Source organism: Abramis brama, assembly GCF_963993115.1.
Source record: "Abramis brama genome assembly, chromosome: 6".
NCBI lineage: Eukaryota > Metazoa > Chordata > Actinopteri > Cypriniformes > Leuciscidae > Abramis > Abramis brama.
Window position 1 is genome coordinate 26,383,257 of NC_139968.1, and position 16,770 is coordinate 26,400,026.

The 16,770-nt window shown below is 37.6% G+C and overlaps 1 protein-coding gene across 3 annotated transcripts; it reads right to left on the bottom strand.

Annotated features, from left to right (window-relative positions):
- Positions 1-1,583: 1,583 nt before the first annotated feature.
- On the bottom strand, positions 1,584-11,451 carry hyal2b (hyaluronidase 2b). Of its 3 annotated transcripts, XM_084118111.1 has the most exons (5): positions 11,334-11,448; positions 9,497-9,583; positions 6,781-7,771; positions 4,747-4,836; positions 1,584-3,917 (listed from the first exon to the last, which is right to left on the bottom strand). In XM_084118111.1, exons 3-5 carry the CDS (start codon positions 7,762-7,764, stop codon positions 3,531-3,533), a joined length of 1,461 nt encoding a protein of 486 aa, XP_083974237.1. In that variant the 5' UTR covers positions 7,765-7,771; positions 9,497-9,583; positions 11,334-11,448; the 3' UTR covers positions 1,584-3,530. The 3 variants fall into 3 exon arrangements, with proteins under 3 accessions (XP_083974237.1, XP_083974238.1, XP_083974236.1); XM_084118112.1 differs by lacking the exon at positions 9,497-9,583 and having other exon boundaries at positions 11,334-11,451; XM_084118110.1 differs by lacking the exons at positions 9,497-9,583; positions 11,334-11,448 and adding an exon at positions 8,459-8,692.
- Between the last annotated feature and the right edge of the window lie 5,319 nt (positions 11,452-16,770).

Consider the following 16,770-nt stretch of genomic DNA (forward strand, 5'->3'; position numbering starts at 1 on the left):
AGATGATGATGTTATGCTAAAATGTTTTTTTTTATTTGATGTTGCTAAAATCTTGTTGATATTTGATTTAATTATTATAATTGCCTGTTACTACATTCATAAAATCAAAAGAAATGAAAAAAATCAAATTTCTAACGATATAAAATTAATGTTAAAATATATTTGGAAACAATTTCAAAAAGTTATTTTTCTGTAAAATACCTTTTTTTTCCTCATGCATTTTTCTTACCCCTGACATGTGGTTATATGTACTCTTGTATGTACAATATGTTTTGTTCTTATTAAATTTCAATTTAAAAAAAGCTAATCTTTCCTTGGACATCTTTCAGTTGTTGCGAAACGAAATTTCATAATATTATGGCATGTTACTACACGTTTGGAAACGTATGCAGCCCCAAAGGGACACAGTAATGATGGGCAGAAAATGAGAAGGGAGGAAAATTTTGATTTCAATGCTTTTGCAAGCGTGGGGATTGCAAAGATTGCAAGCGAATGCAAAAGCATTTAAAAAATATAATTTTTCTTTGCATCTCACAGGTTTTGCATCACAATTTCCAGTTACGGCCTCAGTCTGCGTGTATAAGACGACTCAATTTTACTATAGTAACGCTAAATGCATGCTACTTTGTTATAACATAGTACCACCTTTTGTTTTAAAAACACTAATAAAAGGTACCAAGGTATTTTGGACATGGTAATACCATGTTTTTGGACATCTACCAGGGTAATACAGTATATAGCAGGCCTTACTTACACTACTATTAGCTTACTATGGAACAACTTTGGCAAAATGTTCACAAGAGCAGTATAATTTGAATACAATAGAAAACAGAAATTGCATAGTCAGTGTTTTAATTTCTATTCTAGTCAAATAAAGATAAAAATGTACCATTATTCGAACCAAACCTTACATAATATCGCACCGATGACGTATTCACTAAGACACGTGGATGCCATATTGCAGTGTGATTCTCAACAGTCTGAGCCACAGATTCCAGTATTATTCACGCATACCAGAAAACACAGGAAGATCCAAACGGAAAGCCCCACTGGGGGTCGGAGAAGAGGGGGGAGAGACTACAAGGAGACTGGATGTCTGGTTCGAGTTATAACACAAGGCATTCTCTGTGCTGCCAGCCCATAATGTTTCCTCTGGCACCGTTCGACAGCCCCCTTAGAAGTGGAAAAGGACCTAGAAAACAAGAAACCAAGGGGTGGAAAGAAACTAGAGGAAAAGTGAACTAGCTAGTAAGGATGAGGGCAAAATGGCCAGTGTTGGGGAAAGTTACTTTTAAAAAGTAATGTACTACAATATTGCATTACTCCCTAAAAAAGTAACTAATTGTGTTACTTAGTTACTTTTTTAGTGTAATGCGTTACATTTTTGCGTTTCTTTTTCTCATCTGGGCTGGGTTTGCTTGTTTGTTTTTTAATAAAAAAATAATAATAATCTATTTTCGCCAAATGTAAAGGCACTTTCCTAAAAGATCCCAAGATTTCATGTTTAAATGAGACAAATCCCATATTTTCAACATGGTTTTAGACTCTCTGGAGATACTTTCCAAAAGTTCATGACAAATTCAAGCTTTTAAATATAAGATTTATTGTAAAAATATAAAACAAACACACATTTCACTTGACTCAGTCACCAAACAATCTAGACGGCACAAGCAGAATTTGGTATCAAAATTTGGTGATTTTGGTATGAAAAATAAAAATGTTTCAGTGAGGTTCCTTTCAATTAAAGGGATTGTTCACCCCCAACATTTAGATTCTGTCAATATTTACTTATCCGGACAAGAAAGCCAAAGAGGTTTGGAAATATCATAACGGTGAATAAATGTCATAATTTTAATTTTGGGGGTGAACTATGCCTTTAAAGGCACTAACAACAGAAAAACCCCCCCACAGATCTACACTTTTGCTGATGATGAAACAAACTCACGCTGAACATACACAAATAAAGCCTTTCCAATTTATCCCACACAAATAAAGAACAGAAATGCAAAGTTCAGCAATTAAGGGAGGAAATCCAGTCTAAAAATAGTTGTGTGCAACTTAAGGCAGAACAATAAGAGGCATCTAAGCTTCTGTAAACCACAGTATGCTGACATTTACATTAATGTTTTTTGGCAGATTTACAAAAATCCCTCACTATCCAGCAGTTTAAGAAAACCTGTTAAGATCATGTCTGAAGTCATATTTCACCCCAAAATCAAAATAAAATAAATGACAAAAACTTTTATTTAGCATAAAGTAAACTTATTATTAGGACCAAGATCTTCTGTGACATTATTGTCTTGATAATTAAGCACACACATGATTTATAATCTTAATTACTGTAAAAATTCATTAAAATGTGTTAATAATTTATAATTAATTTACAGAATAATCTATAATATAATAAATTGTGATTTTATACCTTATGGTATTATTTGTTGTATTGCCTTTAATCTATTATGATTTAATTAAATAAATAAAAAACATCATGATTTTCTATTTACTGTAATAAAACTAATGCATTACTATAATGAGAATCACATTGAGAATAGTGAGATTTAAAAACAAATCCGTCTGAACGCTTAAGTATTTCTGGGAGAAAAATGCATAACTTACAAGGAAATAAAAAATAAAAATCCCAAAACAGGTTTATTTTTCCTTATGCAAAATGTAATTTCTCTGGTTTCTTTTAATTTTGGAGTGAAATGTGAGACAGAAAGCAGGTTTCATGACCAAATGAGGTTTTAATGGAGGCAGCAGCGTTGCAAGTAGCAACATGTGTCCCTTTTAAGGAGCTGATCATGTGACGCACAACAGAAATAAGGTCACAGCTGGTTTTGTGCAGAGGTATAAAGAAGGCAAAGAAGTAAAATGTCTCGAATGACAGCTATACGGAACCCAGCACAGGACACGCAGACAAAAAAATATATATATCATGGCCACAAATTAAGAATCAGTTCTCTTGTTTTAGTTGAACTAATTATTTCTCTTGTTTTGATTGAACTAAAACAAGGGAACAAATAATTACAACGTTGCCACGATTTAGTAAAAAAAGGAGCAAATTATTATATTGTGCGCACGATTTACTTCAAATGAGGGAACAAATTAGTAAGACGTGCTGATGTATTAGTAAAGTTAATTGTTAATTTGTGGCCACTATATACATATTTCTTCCCCACATGTCATGTGCGGGGCTCCATACAGCTGAAACCACCACATCAATTATTTTTTTTATGAAAAAAGCACACAAACAAGATAAGACTTTCACACACAAACATCATTTCTAGCTAAAAAACAAATTTCACCAGCCGCAGTTTAGCCTCCCATGCAGCAGGGGGCGATCTACTCAAACAGGACCACACTGAGCTGCCACTGTGCTGCACATTTAGTCCACAGAGTTAGCTTGTGTTTTGCTCCAATTGTGTCCTCTTTCGAATTCTAGCGAACAAAGGGCCTTCCTGCAGTCAACGCCGCGCATCTCTTGAAGAGAAGGTCCGGCGTTTGTTCTCAAATCGGTTTTATTGAACTCCTCAGTGTAGGAACCCCATCAAGAAAAGCGGTAACAGCAGAGCTTGCATAAAGGTGGTCAAGACAGCCGTCGCTCTGTTCCCAGCCACACTTCGGCCACAGTCGTCGCCCAAGAACCCGTTGTAGCACTGACACTGGAACTCGTCCTGTAAGCGGCTCAGTTCTTCTGGTCCCATCCGGCCCAAAACCTTTAGCGTGTTTCCTTGGCGCTCTATGCTGTGTGTGTTTGGACTGAGATGCAGGTAGGTGTCCGTGTCGGAGTGTCTGCGAAGGCAGCGACCGCGCATTCCACAGAGGTTTCGGCTGCACTGCTCGGCGGCCGACGTCACGTTAAGCAGGTAACGACCCAACGGCCCTTGCAGGTATTCATTAAGATTAGAACAAGCCGCCTGGAAGGTGTGAGGAGAAATCAATTACGACTTGTAAATTAGACCAATATCTATTGCAATCACTAACTGCTAGGACGATTAAATGGCCAATTTTTTATCATTTCATGCTAACTTTTACATTGGCATAATAAAAGAAATCCACTGATAGCTTATAATGTAATTTTCTGTTTTAATTTAATATGTAATTTAATATTAATATAATTAATCTTATATATATCCTTCATTTTATATACACATACATACTAGTATTGTCAAAAGTACCGACTTCATTAATTTAACAAATGTGACAATACCAGCATTTCCCTCTAGCATTTTGAGCGCTGTTGAACGGATTCTTAAACACCTCTGATTGGCCATTGTGTTCATGTACTCAACATATATATATCTCTGATTGGCCATTGTGTTCACGCGCTTGATCATTGTATCACAAGCGTGTGAACGCAATGGCCAATCAGAGGTGTTTAAGAATCCGTTCAACAGCGCTCAAAATGCTAGAGGGAATGGCTGGTATCGTCACATTTTTTACATTTCAGTACCGACTTGGTAAAGTTGTTGGTACTTTTGACAACACTAATACATAGATATATACACATATATATATAAGACATTTATTTTAATATTAAATATATATAGGGAATATATATATAAACCCCACTAAGACCATACAAGACCCATCCATCTGTAAGTGGGTATATTTTGGGATAATCAACTCATTGTACATGATCCCTTCCTTATATTTCACCCTGAATTTGAATAATCATCGGTCGATCCCTAAAGTCAATTTATGTGAAGATGATGAGTAAACGCCCTGATTAGGCCACAAACGTACTTGACTGCTAGCATGGTTGGAGTCACCCCAGAGGATCACGCCCGCTACACCCAGCGCCACGCTCTCGCCGATAGTCGACACCAGATCCATCTGCGCAAAGAGAAGACAGAAATAAATCAGATTCATCTGAACCCAAATACTATGATTGAGCAGGAAACAAAACACGTGTTTTAGATAACACTTCATGCGTCACTGAACGTGTGGCTTTCAGAAATGGAAAAAGACAAATAATTCCATCAGCAAATTAACTCCAAACACTGAGGCTCTTGAGAGTGTTTGTGAATAGTTTGTCCGAGTGCGTATTTGTTAATTGTTCTGCTATTTGTATATTTGTGGCAAGTGACATCGGTGAAGAAAGACAAAGAGTTTATTCTTCTCTTTCTTGACCACACACTTTGTCTTCACCCTTTCATTGTGTCACTGATAAATGACAATCACTCTTTCATTTATTGGCTTTTGTTGAAATACTTCAACTGGAAAGAGTTCCTATAATGTACGCTTCTGTCGATGAATATGCTCTGCATGCGTTTCATGTAAGAGTAGCTGTCCAAATCAACTGTTAGTTTGTAAATGTGTTGTTGCCATCACAGTTCCTCATGTGTTGGTGTGTTGCAATTCAGCATGGCAAACAAATGAGACATGCCACTGATTAGGGTTTGGAATAGAAAATCGATTCCAAATCTAGAATCGAATAATTGTTATTTAATAAAAATAGATTCCGCTTACCGATTCCTGTGTGCGCATTTTAATGTGGTTTTAAACCATTCAAGTGCAAGAAGACGCAAAAGAGAACTCAATTTGGCACTCGCGTGCTCTTTTCTGTGCTGGGCACAATCAGAGCGTATACGATAGGATATAAAGAGTTCTCTTTAGAGTCTTCTTGCACTTAAACTGAAAAATACACACAAAACTGTGTCAAAACATCCTCATAAACATAGTCGGTTATGTCTTAAGTGAACGTAAATAGTTGAGAAAGAATGCACGCGTTACAGTATATTGGATCAGTGCATTCGGTCTTAAAGGGACAACAGCCTAATATACCTGCTGCTGTCTGTGTCATTAATGTTAATCAAAGAACAGAAGACTAAGAAAAATATCACTGATGTTAACTGATGCTTATGCTCCGAAACAGATTAAATGTTGTTGTTTTTTTTCCAATCAGAAAAAGCAAACCAGGGTGTTGACCAGAATACAGTAAACCTCAGGGCCTCACATGTCAGCTGCTGATGGCATTGTGGTATTTGTTCTACAGAGCCAACGAGACTCGATGAGGAACACAGATGAGTCTTTGCTGAGAAGATTCTGCATGCTATATTTAGGACAAGCTGTGACATATATCAGTACGCTTAAGTTCTCTGCACCTATATCCCCCATTGGGAACGTTGCTCAACGCCAAGAAAAACACACCATGACATCGCACTCCTGAAATATGACCATCTCAGAAACAGCTGAACTTCCTTCACGGTCTCGGGAGGACAACAGGCCATCACAAAGATCTGTTCAGCTGGTCATGTAGCTTTTGGCATTAAATGGGTTTTTGCTTCTGCAGGAATTGCCTCAAATATTTTGGTGCCGTACAGTCGAATACAAAAACTGACCTCAGGTAACTTCAGGGGATGAACATAGAATAAGTGATTTCCCTTTTGATTAAAACAAACTAAATGACTATTCACTAGATTGTGAGGTATATATCGGTACCATTTCGGCTAATATTAGAAAATCTTTAATTGGATATTTAATTGTTTATGCTCATTTCTTCTTACATTGTATTACCTTTGCTTTTAGTGAGCATTCAATGAGGTAATCTAAATGTAAAAACAGGGGAAATGAACATAAGCAACAATTATATGTCCAATATCATCCAATACCAATAAATTAAAAACAAAAAACTAATACCAATTTGTTGTGCAGGCCTACTTAGGGTGCAGGTCAACTTCAACAAAGAGGCACCCACAATAGTCCAGTTTTAACACTACTTTTTTAAGAAAATCAAACAGCCACACATAGACAAACACACCCTTACAGGAATCTCACCTCGGACAGCGGCAGGAGTTCAGGAGAGTTGCCGTTAGAAGTTGGAGTAGTGCTAACGTAAGTGGGCCGTGTGTAGACAAACACAGGTCTGGCTGACCCGTTCCCAACAGACGCCAACCTCATGCCCTCGTTGACCCGGTTCCGTACGAACTGCCGTCCGGACAGTTTGTCCTTCAGTGGTTTTACCATGTATATGGAAGGAAACAAAGCTGTACTTTCCATCCACAGCCACTTCAGTTCGTCATTCCTGGAGACCTCCACATCCGGACAGCGTCCCGTGTAGTTCTGGTTATTTTGGTAATTGTGGTTGTAACAGTCAGGAAAGAGGTAGAAGCCCCAAAGCTGCTGGGGCCGTAAGCTCTTGGCCAATCGAAGAGTCTCCAACATGAACTTGCTTGCAGAGAGCTCAAACTCTTGCTGGGCCACTTTGGCCACCTGATCCGGAGTCCAAGTTGGGTTTTTCTCAGTGACTAACCGGTTTGAACGCTCGCGGTAAATTTCTTTAGTGCCCCAGTTACGTTTCCAGAGGGGCCGCCACTCTTCCCAGTCGATCACAGCGAGACCTTTGGCTGTCGGGTCCTTGATATACTTCTTGAGCCCATCCAACATCCGTTCTAGGTGTTGCGTGAGACTGGCGGTCTGTGGTAGGCCACCGTAGACCGGAGTGCCGTCTGCCTCAAAGTATGGGTACAATCCCAAACGGTCATGATAGAAGATGGTGAGATTTTGCTTGGTGAAGCCCTCATTTGGTGACGCCACTATCTGGAACTGATCCAACTGTAATTTGACGTCATGTCGAGGTCTACAGTCTTCAGTAGGAGCATTCCAGGCCAACAGCAAAGGCTTACCAGAATACAGTGGCCATCTAGTGTTTTTTAACTGCTGTGCTTTTAAACAGGTCCAAAAGGGTATCAAAAACAATAGTTGCAGACAGGAGACCCATTCAGGTCTGGTCGTCCCAAAGAGACGCGTGATGTTCCTCATTTCAGACCTAAAAATACACAAAACCACTAAAATTAATAAAATACTACATATATCCTAAAGTATGTTCAAATATTGTTACATTATACATGCATTTACACACGTAACTAAGTACATTTAGTTATGAATTTTGCAAACTTTTATCACAACACAATTGACTATAAATTTATAATGCACATTTTATCACAACAGGTGTTGCCTGGGAATCAGACCCATAATATTGGCTTTGTTCGTGCCATGCTCTACCAGCTGAGCTACAGTAATAAAGTTTATAAGTTTAGCAGGAACTTTCAACTAAAGGAGATTTTCTATTAATACAACAACAAAAAAGCTAAATAATCAAATGGTTCCACTAGAACCATTAAAATAGCCATGTTTAATTCATTGTTGCATTATACTTATAGAAATAAACGAGATCATTTACATTCACCACACTTTTATCAAATACTTCTAAAATATAAATTTTTAAAGTATATGTGTTTCCTGACATCGGCATTATTAGAACGCCGCTCTGGCATTCGAACTAGAAGAAAGGAAAGAACATTCATATTTTTAACATTCTATGGAACATTCAAACTTTAATTTAAACAGTCGATTCGGTTCATTGTTACAGCTGTGCGTTACAAAATCGCTTCCTCTTTTATTTCTAGGAACCGTTACACAAACTAACTTGTGATATATTAGAGGAAACACTGACCTGTATAGATCGGACTGAACCCGTTCAACACACCGGTCCGATCACTCATAAACTACCACGCAGCGTCCATCCATATATCCAGCGGATGCCAACACTTCATAACTATAAACTCCCAATCGCTATTTCGAAACAAAACAGTCTATTATCATTGTTTCAACGCCTTAAAACGCCCCGTACGCGTTCAGAGAGTATCGCTCGTGCTCAGCTGGCTCATCTGGATTAATGATTGAATGTGTGCGGATTTCGGCCCTAAGATTGATGCATATAGTTGTGGGTAGAGGGGTGCGAGTTGTTATAAATGACGCAAATCGCTATTCTTTAATGTAAAGTTTTGCGACCACTCAATATGATACGCCATATTATTAAAGATATTTTTTTTAATATATATATAAGGTGCCGAGGTTGTTGTTTTGGGTGTGCAACCAGAGTTCTCGACAATGTGCCCTCTGGTCCCCCCTACATGGCGAGTTGGTTTCGTCCGTATTTCTCCGCTGGAGATGAAGAAGCTTTTCTAACTGAATCGACTCAACTAAACTGAGATTGAGAGATCTATTACACACAGATCACATTTCACTTCGAAATCATTGCGAATAATGAGATTCTCTTTTCAGCCTTTACCTTCCTTTGTTTTATTTATTATGTCCTATTATTTATGACATGGCGTAACTACAGTATGAAAATAGTGTATGACTGTCTAGCAAAAAGACCTGAGGTAATATTACGTTGTTTTTTAACACGGTAACGTTACCAGGTTAGTACCTAGTTTTTGACATTTGTATCATGTTAGTACCATGTTTTTGATCATGTACCATGGCAATACCATGGTGCTTTTTGAATTCCATTACACTGATAAATTCTAATAGATCTTAATACACTACATTCGTAACGCTTAAATACAGCTGAGTCAATTAGCCATGTGAAAGAACTAGATTAGATTTAAAACATTCACTTTTTAAACAGTACATTAAAACTGTAAATTTGCCAAAAAAAATGGCATTGCAAAACACCATAGTGTTGGTGGAACTGTCTGACATTAACCTTTGTTAGGCAGGAAGTCAGCTGACTGCAAGGAAGAGCTGTTTCCTGTGGCATTGGGGACCATCCTGTGTGCTGACTCACCTGAAACTGATGACATACACACGAATGAACCAACTGAACGGAAGGATGCAACAACCTTAGGACCTCATAATATCCCACAGTCCTCTGCGCACACACACATTTCACCGTGAGAAACCCACTTGCTCTTTACGGATGCTAATGTTTGTAGGGATCTGGGGTCACAGGCGAGAACAAAAGCTTATTCAGGCTCAAACTATGAATCCCTATAGGATGCCTACAGAACATAAAGGCCTCCCAGAAAGACCTCGTTTCCATGTGTTACAGTGAAGATGGGCGTAATGACAAGTTGCGGTCACTTCTATAGGAGTTCTGAGGTCTGCATTAGCAGGAAAAGTGAAGGGGGCGGATAGAAGGAAAACCACCCACAGCTGGAGACCAAAGGGGTTACCTTTGATGTCTCATTTGAAGGGCAGATGTCACGAAAACATCACAATTGGTATTAGGACAGTTTCAGTACTTCGTTGAGAATTAAAAATATTCATGTACCCGCATTGGCGAGTACTTAGAGTGCATTTGTCCCTCAAATGACGAATGCCGTGTGTTTGTTTGCTTTTGACCACAGCAGGAGGCAGATATTCTGTGTCCCCGCTCCGGGCGGAATACCTCAGTCCTAAAACACATCTTGTACTAATAAAAGGACTGTAAGAGCCAACACAGACCCTTACAGCCTCTTATAAACAGAAGGCAGATCTTACAGCTGTGAGTGATTTTCACTGCTAATGTCTAATTACATGAGGTAAAAAAATAAAATAAAATAAAAACTCACCATCTGACTTTGACAGGTGTTTGTTCCTTAATGTTTAAATACTTTCTTTCACATCTTGTCATGGTCACTGCTGTTATTGTAAAGTAAAACTAAAAATACAAAAAAATCTATTTACAATTATTTAAATTAACAGAAAAAAAATCTAATATATAAAACAAATGTACTTTCAGTTAATTGCGAAGGCACAATTTCTAATTTTCATTTATTTTAAGTTGAAGTAAAATGACTAAAACTGAAATAAAAACTAAATAGACATAAAAAAGTTAAAACAATAAAATTATCGAAACTTTAACAAATGAAAACTGAAAATGTAAAAATAAAACTAATTCAAAATATTAATAAACAATAAGAAAGTACAGTAATGATAATAAAATTACCCTGATCATGGCTTAAAGTACCTATTCACCCAAAAATTTAACTGGTCAATATTTTCTAGTGTACAATAAAAGTGAATGGGGACTGGAGGTGTTGAGGTCTAAAAACTACATAAAAGTAATCCGTACAACATGCGATCTACATTTCAAGTCTTCTGAAGCCATATCATAGCCTTAACATCATTGACATCAAACTCAGTGCAACATGATGGAAAAATGCCTATAGCGTAAATGGGATTTCACAACTATGATGACGGAAAATCCTGTCAATTAAAATGACTCTCTCACACACACACATGGTATTTATGGTATTTTCATATTATTTTTTTGGAGCTTTACAGCTCAAGTCTCAATTCACTCAATACGGCCATGAGCAGCCTGGACATTCTGCCAAACATCTCCTTTTGCGTTCCATGAAAGAAGGACAATCATATGGAATGACAAGAGGGTGAGTAAACGATGACCGAATTTGTATATTTGTACCTTGTCCATATTTGACCATATCCACTATACTGCACTGCATTCATATATTTCTTTTTTAAATGTAGTTTACTCCAAAAACACAACTTGCATTAATATTTAACATTTTGTCACTATGTCACTTGCTCCTACTCACCGTACTTAAAGATTGTCTCTCTCTCTCTCTCTCAGACAGATGTCCTCAGTTGTCTCTCTATATGTAGATGTGCACCTGTTTCAGTTCGCCTGTCTCTGTGAGTCTCTCTTAAAGCAGCTGTGTATTCAGTTTTGATCTTGGGAGAGCCCACACCCCTGTACCTCCCACATTCCTGCCCGTCTCACCCATCCGGGCGCCCGGCCAGACTTTTGATCCTACCGTGTTAAAGGATTGGATTTGAGTGGTTTAGCCTGGTCTCAGATCAGCCCCTGCAGGAGACCCCAGGCAGCCCCTGGTTCTGGTTGCCAAGGTGATCTAGAAGACTCCGAGCAGAACTGAAGTTACAAGAGTAATAAATCACTGTGAAAGTGATGAAATGGGAGATAGTGGAGGAGATAGAGGCGAGAATGCTAATTAAAAAGTTTTATAGCTAAAGAAATTAATAGTACTTAAATATAGTTGAACATGACACTAGCAAATTCATGGTTATCATTCCCAGGGGGCACAAATAATGGAAAAAAAAACATGTACATTCAATGCACTCTAGAGTGAAGTGTCTGAAAAGTGTCTGATAAAGGTAAGAAAAATAGTTGGTACTTCATGGAGATCATATGACGAATTATTAAAGTAAAAGCAATGCACCCAACACCATTGGGTGTCAGAATTTAATAAGTCCAAAAGACAAAATCAAGAAATTTTCAGAAATTTCAATAATAATCAACTTGAAATTTTGTGCATGAGTGCGAAAGATTTTCCTGTATGAATTTCGCAATGGGTTCAAGTTTTTTACACGGTTTTGCCAAGAGAAAGCTGCTTGGTTTGTGCTTCATACAATAACCACGCTACTGACAACAGACCACCTTTGCCCACAAAAATTCACTGAAATTTCACTAACATGACTACACTTTTACCAAAAACATACCATAAAGTACAGTTAGCAAGCTGCTTTTCCATTGTTTGTCTATGTAAACATGCGCCAGACGCACGTCTTTGACCACTGCATTTGCATCTTTTAAAGGAATAGTTCTGTCATCATTTACTCACCCTCATGTTGTTTCAAACCTGTATGAGTTTCTTCTGTTGAACACAAAGGAAGATATTTTGAAGAATGTTGGTAACCAGACAGTTGACGGTAGCCATCGGGTGGCTGAATACTCTAAATTTGTACATCTGGGTTTTTTTGGGGGGTGTTGGAAAACTGAAATTGTGTGGAATCAAAACACGGATAAAAAAAATTAACATCAAAAAGAATAAACAATTTAAAACGTCTTGAGACTTTGCATTTTTTCCCATTCCACTTTCCACGGGGGAAATGCGTTTTTCTCGCATTCTGTTTGAATGGCTTCTAACAATTGCCTTATGTTTTCTAAATATTAGATTTGCTAAACTTACCACCACAATGCCAGGGTGTTGCCATTTATTGCTAAGGGGCTCTGGGTGAACTTAGCTCATTGCTATGGAGTTGCTAGGGTGTTCTGAGAGGTTATTAGCGTGTTACAATGTGGTTGCTAGGGTGCTTGGGGTGGTAAAAACACCAATTTTATCAATTGCTGTGCTACAAAAATTGAAAGTCAAGAAGAAAACTAACAAGCCACACAATTTGAAGCATCACTCATGTCCATAGCACAAAAGCTCCAAAACAAATTTTAGCTCGCTGCTAAAACAATGACATCAGTGGAGTCTGAAAGGCTTGTTTAGAGTAATGAATCCCAGAGTACAAATCAGCTCTGTCTTCGCTAATGAGAAGATCGATAACTGACCTCCAATGTCTGAGTGAAGCGGTCATCGTGTTTGATGAAGCCAATAAACACAGCTGAACTGCCTTTCTCTTGTTTCCTCTTCTCTGCTGACTCAGGAACGACTTTCTGGGTATTTTGCAGAGAAAGCAAAGAACAGAGACCTGTAAGTAAAAACAAGAGAGAGATTGAGCCCGTAAAACCCCAGAGCTCAGCAATAACGTGGAGCTTTATTGAAAAATGGATAAGAGAACATTGAAATCTGATTATAAGCACACATGCTGTCCAGAAACTGACATATAAAAACCACTGGTCATTTTTAGTTTCTTAAAGTAATAGTGCACCCAACAATTATTTCTAATAATTAATTATTATTATTAAGATTTATTTATTTCAATTATTTATCATCTTGTTTTAGTATAGAGAAAAGCATCCTGGACATTCGGCTAAATAACTCACTTTGAGCTCCATGAAAAAAGGGATGCGTTTCAGTCAACTAGCATAAGTTAATCCTAAAATAAACCCAAATCAAGTATGTAAACACAAATACTTCTTGTTATGCATGATTGTAATGCACTGGCCAAACATTTCTGCCCTAAAATATGAGTTTTAATTAAAGTCACACACACTTTCACTGACCTGTGTTTCCTGTGTCAGTGAACGGGATGAGTATTTTCTTTTAATCAGCCCATGACTCTGTTGGTCAGGACACGGGACTGTTCGAAAGGGAAGGAAGGTCACTCCTGGCACAGCAAGAATTCGGCTGCCGTGCGTCAATACCGCGGGAGAACCGTCATGGTGATCAAGGACATGTCATTGAAAAGGGTTGCGTGAAATTTTCTAAACAAAACTATTACGAAAAAAAGAGGCATTTGGGGGATGTTTGTTTTCTGTTACAAACTCGCCATAAAGCAAAATTTATAGGCTAAAGGAACATTTACGGCACAACTGAGAGTTTGAAACATTCCTGTTTGAATGGATAAATATTTGAAATACATGAACGCTGTTGCCTAATGAGCCTGAGGTTCAAATGATTGGGAATCATCTGAAAGCAATTAAATAGAGGACCAGCCCGCATTGATGGATCAACCCTGCACACACTCAATGGCTATATGTTCGCAATGGAGTACTGTTGCATAAACTGCTTGGACTAGTCATCAAGACTGATTAGTCATCACATTTTTTTCTTCAAGACTGTTCATAACTTTTTTAAGTCAGTTAGATCAAAAACATAGATTGGTCTAATTTGGACACTAAAAAGTAATACTGCTTGCCCCTTGGCTAACTGCTAGTTGGTCAGTCTTGACATACTAACTATGTTTATGCAACTGGCCCCTGCAGTACTGCATACTACATATTATTAAAATAGTATATGTAACCATTTGTAGTCCAATTGAATAGAATACTAGCAAACTGCCTTCTTTTCTAAATAGTAGGCTATTTTAAATAGTATGCAATGATATGCTTCAAACAGTAGTAACAACAAACATACTATATAATACAGAAATAGTATGGAAGAATGCTCTTCCAAAATGGCATACTATACAGTGAGAAATGTCCATGTATCATTTCTGAAATAAGTTTGAATATAATTTGCATCTTAGATCCACTTTTGTGTAAAAAGGTCTTCACTGATAGTGGTCTACTTAATAAGCCCAAGTCAAAAAGGCTGATACCCCATCAAAGGTCAAATCGACCACATTGCATTGTGGGATACAGTAGCCCATTGAGAGGTGCTGAATTCAGAACCGCATATTAGTATACTACTTTTACCACATCTTTCTATGGCAGACATAGTATAAGTAGTATGCAAGTATGCGATTATGAATTTAGCAATGGACACCCCAAATAGTAGTATACTACACCGTTGTCACATGACTTATTACTATATTGCAAGTTTAATACAGCGAGGGGTGTCCAGTAATTGTGCCAAATGGAATGATAGCATACCGCAGTCACAGAGTAAATCAAGCACGTCACATACCAAAGAGAGGCGTCTAGTAATCCAAAAGAATGAAATACTAGCATACTACACACTCAACAGTCTCATGAGAATTCATAATTGTTTTACGTTTAGGCAAATTGGTTACAAATGGGTGCAGCTTTATAACGTTTTATTACGTCACATGAATGTGTATGTAATTGCAACTTTGTAAATAAATTTTCTTGTCAGAAGTTTGGCACACTACACAGTAGGCTATACTGTATATAATGATGCTTTCATATACCAATAAAAATGTAGCACTCGTAGCTTAATTTAACACATTTTACCATATTTCAATCCATTTCCACCCAATATGTGCAGAATTATGGCAATTATGACATAATTAGCACACTGTAAAAAAACAAACTACAAAATATCGTGAATAGTGTGCTAGTATTCAACTACAAACATTCCCAGGATACATAAGAGCAAGTATTGTGCACACTATATCACTGGTCACTAACCTAGAAGCCATTAGAACTTTCTGCTAACGCTAAATGCAGCTGCACAGCTGAAATGAGTGATGAGTCTACTTTAACGTGGGAGTTTTGATTGCAGATTTGGGATATAAAATTGTTTCATATGCACTGAAGCAGTTTGAGTAACTCATATGATAAAGATTACAAGTCTCCAGGCACAGCAGCTAAAACAATCACAGCTCATTTTGGCCTCTCCAAGGAAATCACAGCTAATCTTCAGAAAACCAAGCGGGAATAAAAGCCCCAATTAGGACTCTGGGTGGGTGTGAGACCGTGGTTCGTTAAAGACAGAATCATGGATATGGAATGCAGATTCCTACAGCAGTTATGATCATGACATCTCTGGCATACACAATTTGGTCAACAAGATATTCACACTTTCTGAAGAAGTACTAAACTTGCTACTTGATTGCTAAAGTGTTATGAGGGGTTATTAGCACAATGCTACGCGGTAACTAGCTGGTTCTGAATGGTTGTTTTCTGGCCTGACTCAATAAATCCCTCCCACAAGCTTATACGATGGGGTTTATTTGCTCATTTTATCATCTGCAAGTTAGACCACTTAGAACAAATCATTCTTAGCACAAATTGTGGTAGACGATTTGCACTGCAAAGTTTAATACTTAATGCTAGTTTGTTCAAATCACTAACCCAAATAATAAACCATAATAGTGATGTTTGACTTGGCAAATATCCTTATAATTCAGCTTCAGAAGAATGTCCTGTCTTTCTTCAAGTGCCTTTGTCCAGGTCAGAGATTAGCGTCGCTGGAAAACATTCCTTGTATTTAATTAATAATAATTTATCATTAAATGATTCCAACAGTAGAAGATAACATTGTCTGGTCATTTGTTTGTGGATGGAAGATGAAGGAATCAAAGCAACGGTGGAGTTCAGATCTGTGGAAAGAACAAGAGTTCAACTAGAGGACAGAGTGCAGGAGGAAAAGACGGTCAACTAAGAGACAAAATGGCTTAAAGTATTTGATGTTGTCCTGTTGTGGATGGATCTTAATTAAACTAAACAGAGGACACAACTACACACAACCCATAAATATTGGTTTTGCTCCTCTTGGTTAAACAGGGTAAATATTCAGCAGGTATTATGTCAAAATCTAGATGACCACATTAAATCAACATGAACCCCATTTACTTTCTAGACAGCTAAATTTACAAAGTAGATTTAGATTTAAAGCTGCAGTCCGTAACTATATTTATTTTTTGTTCAAAATGTATATA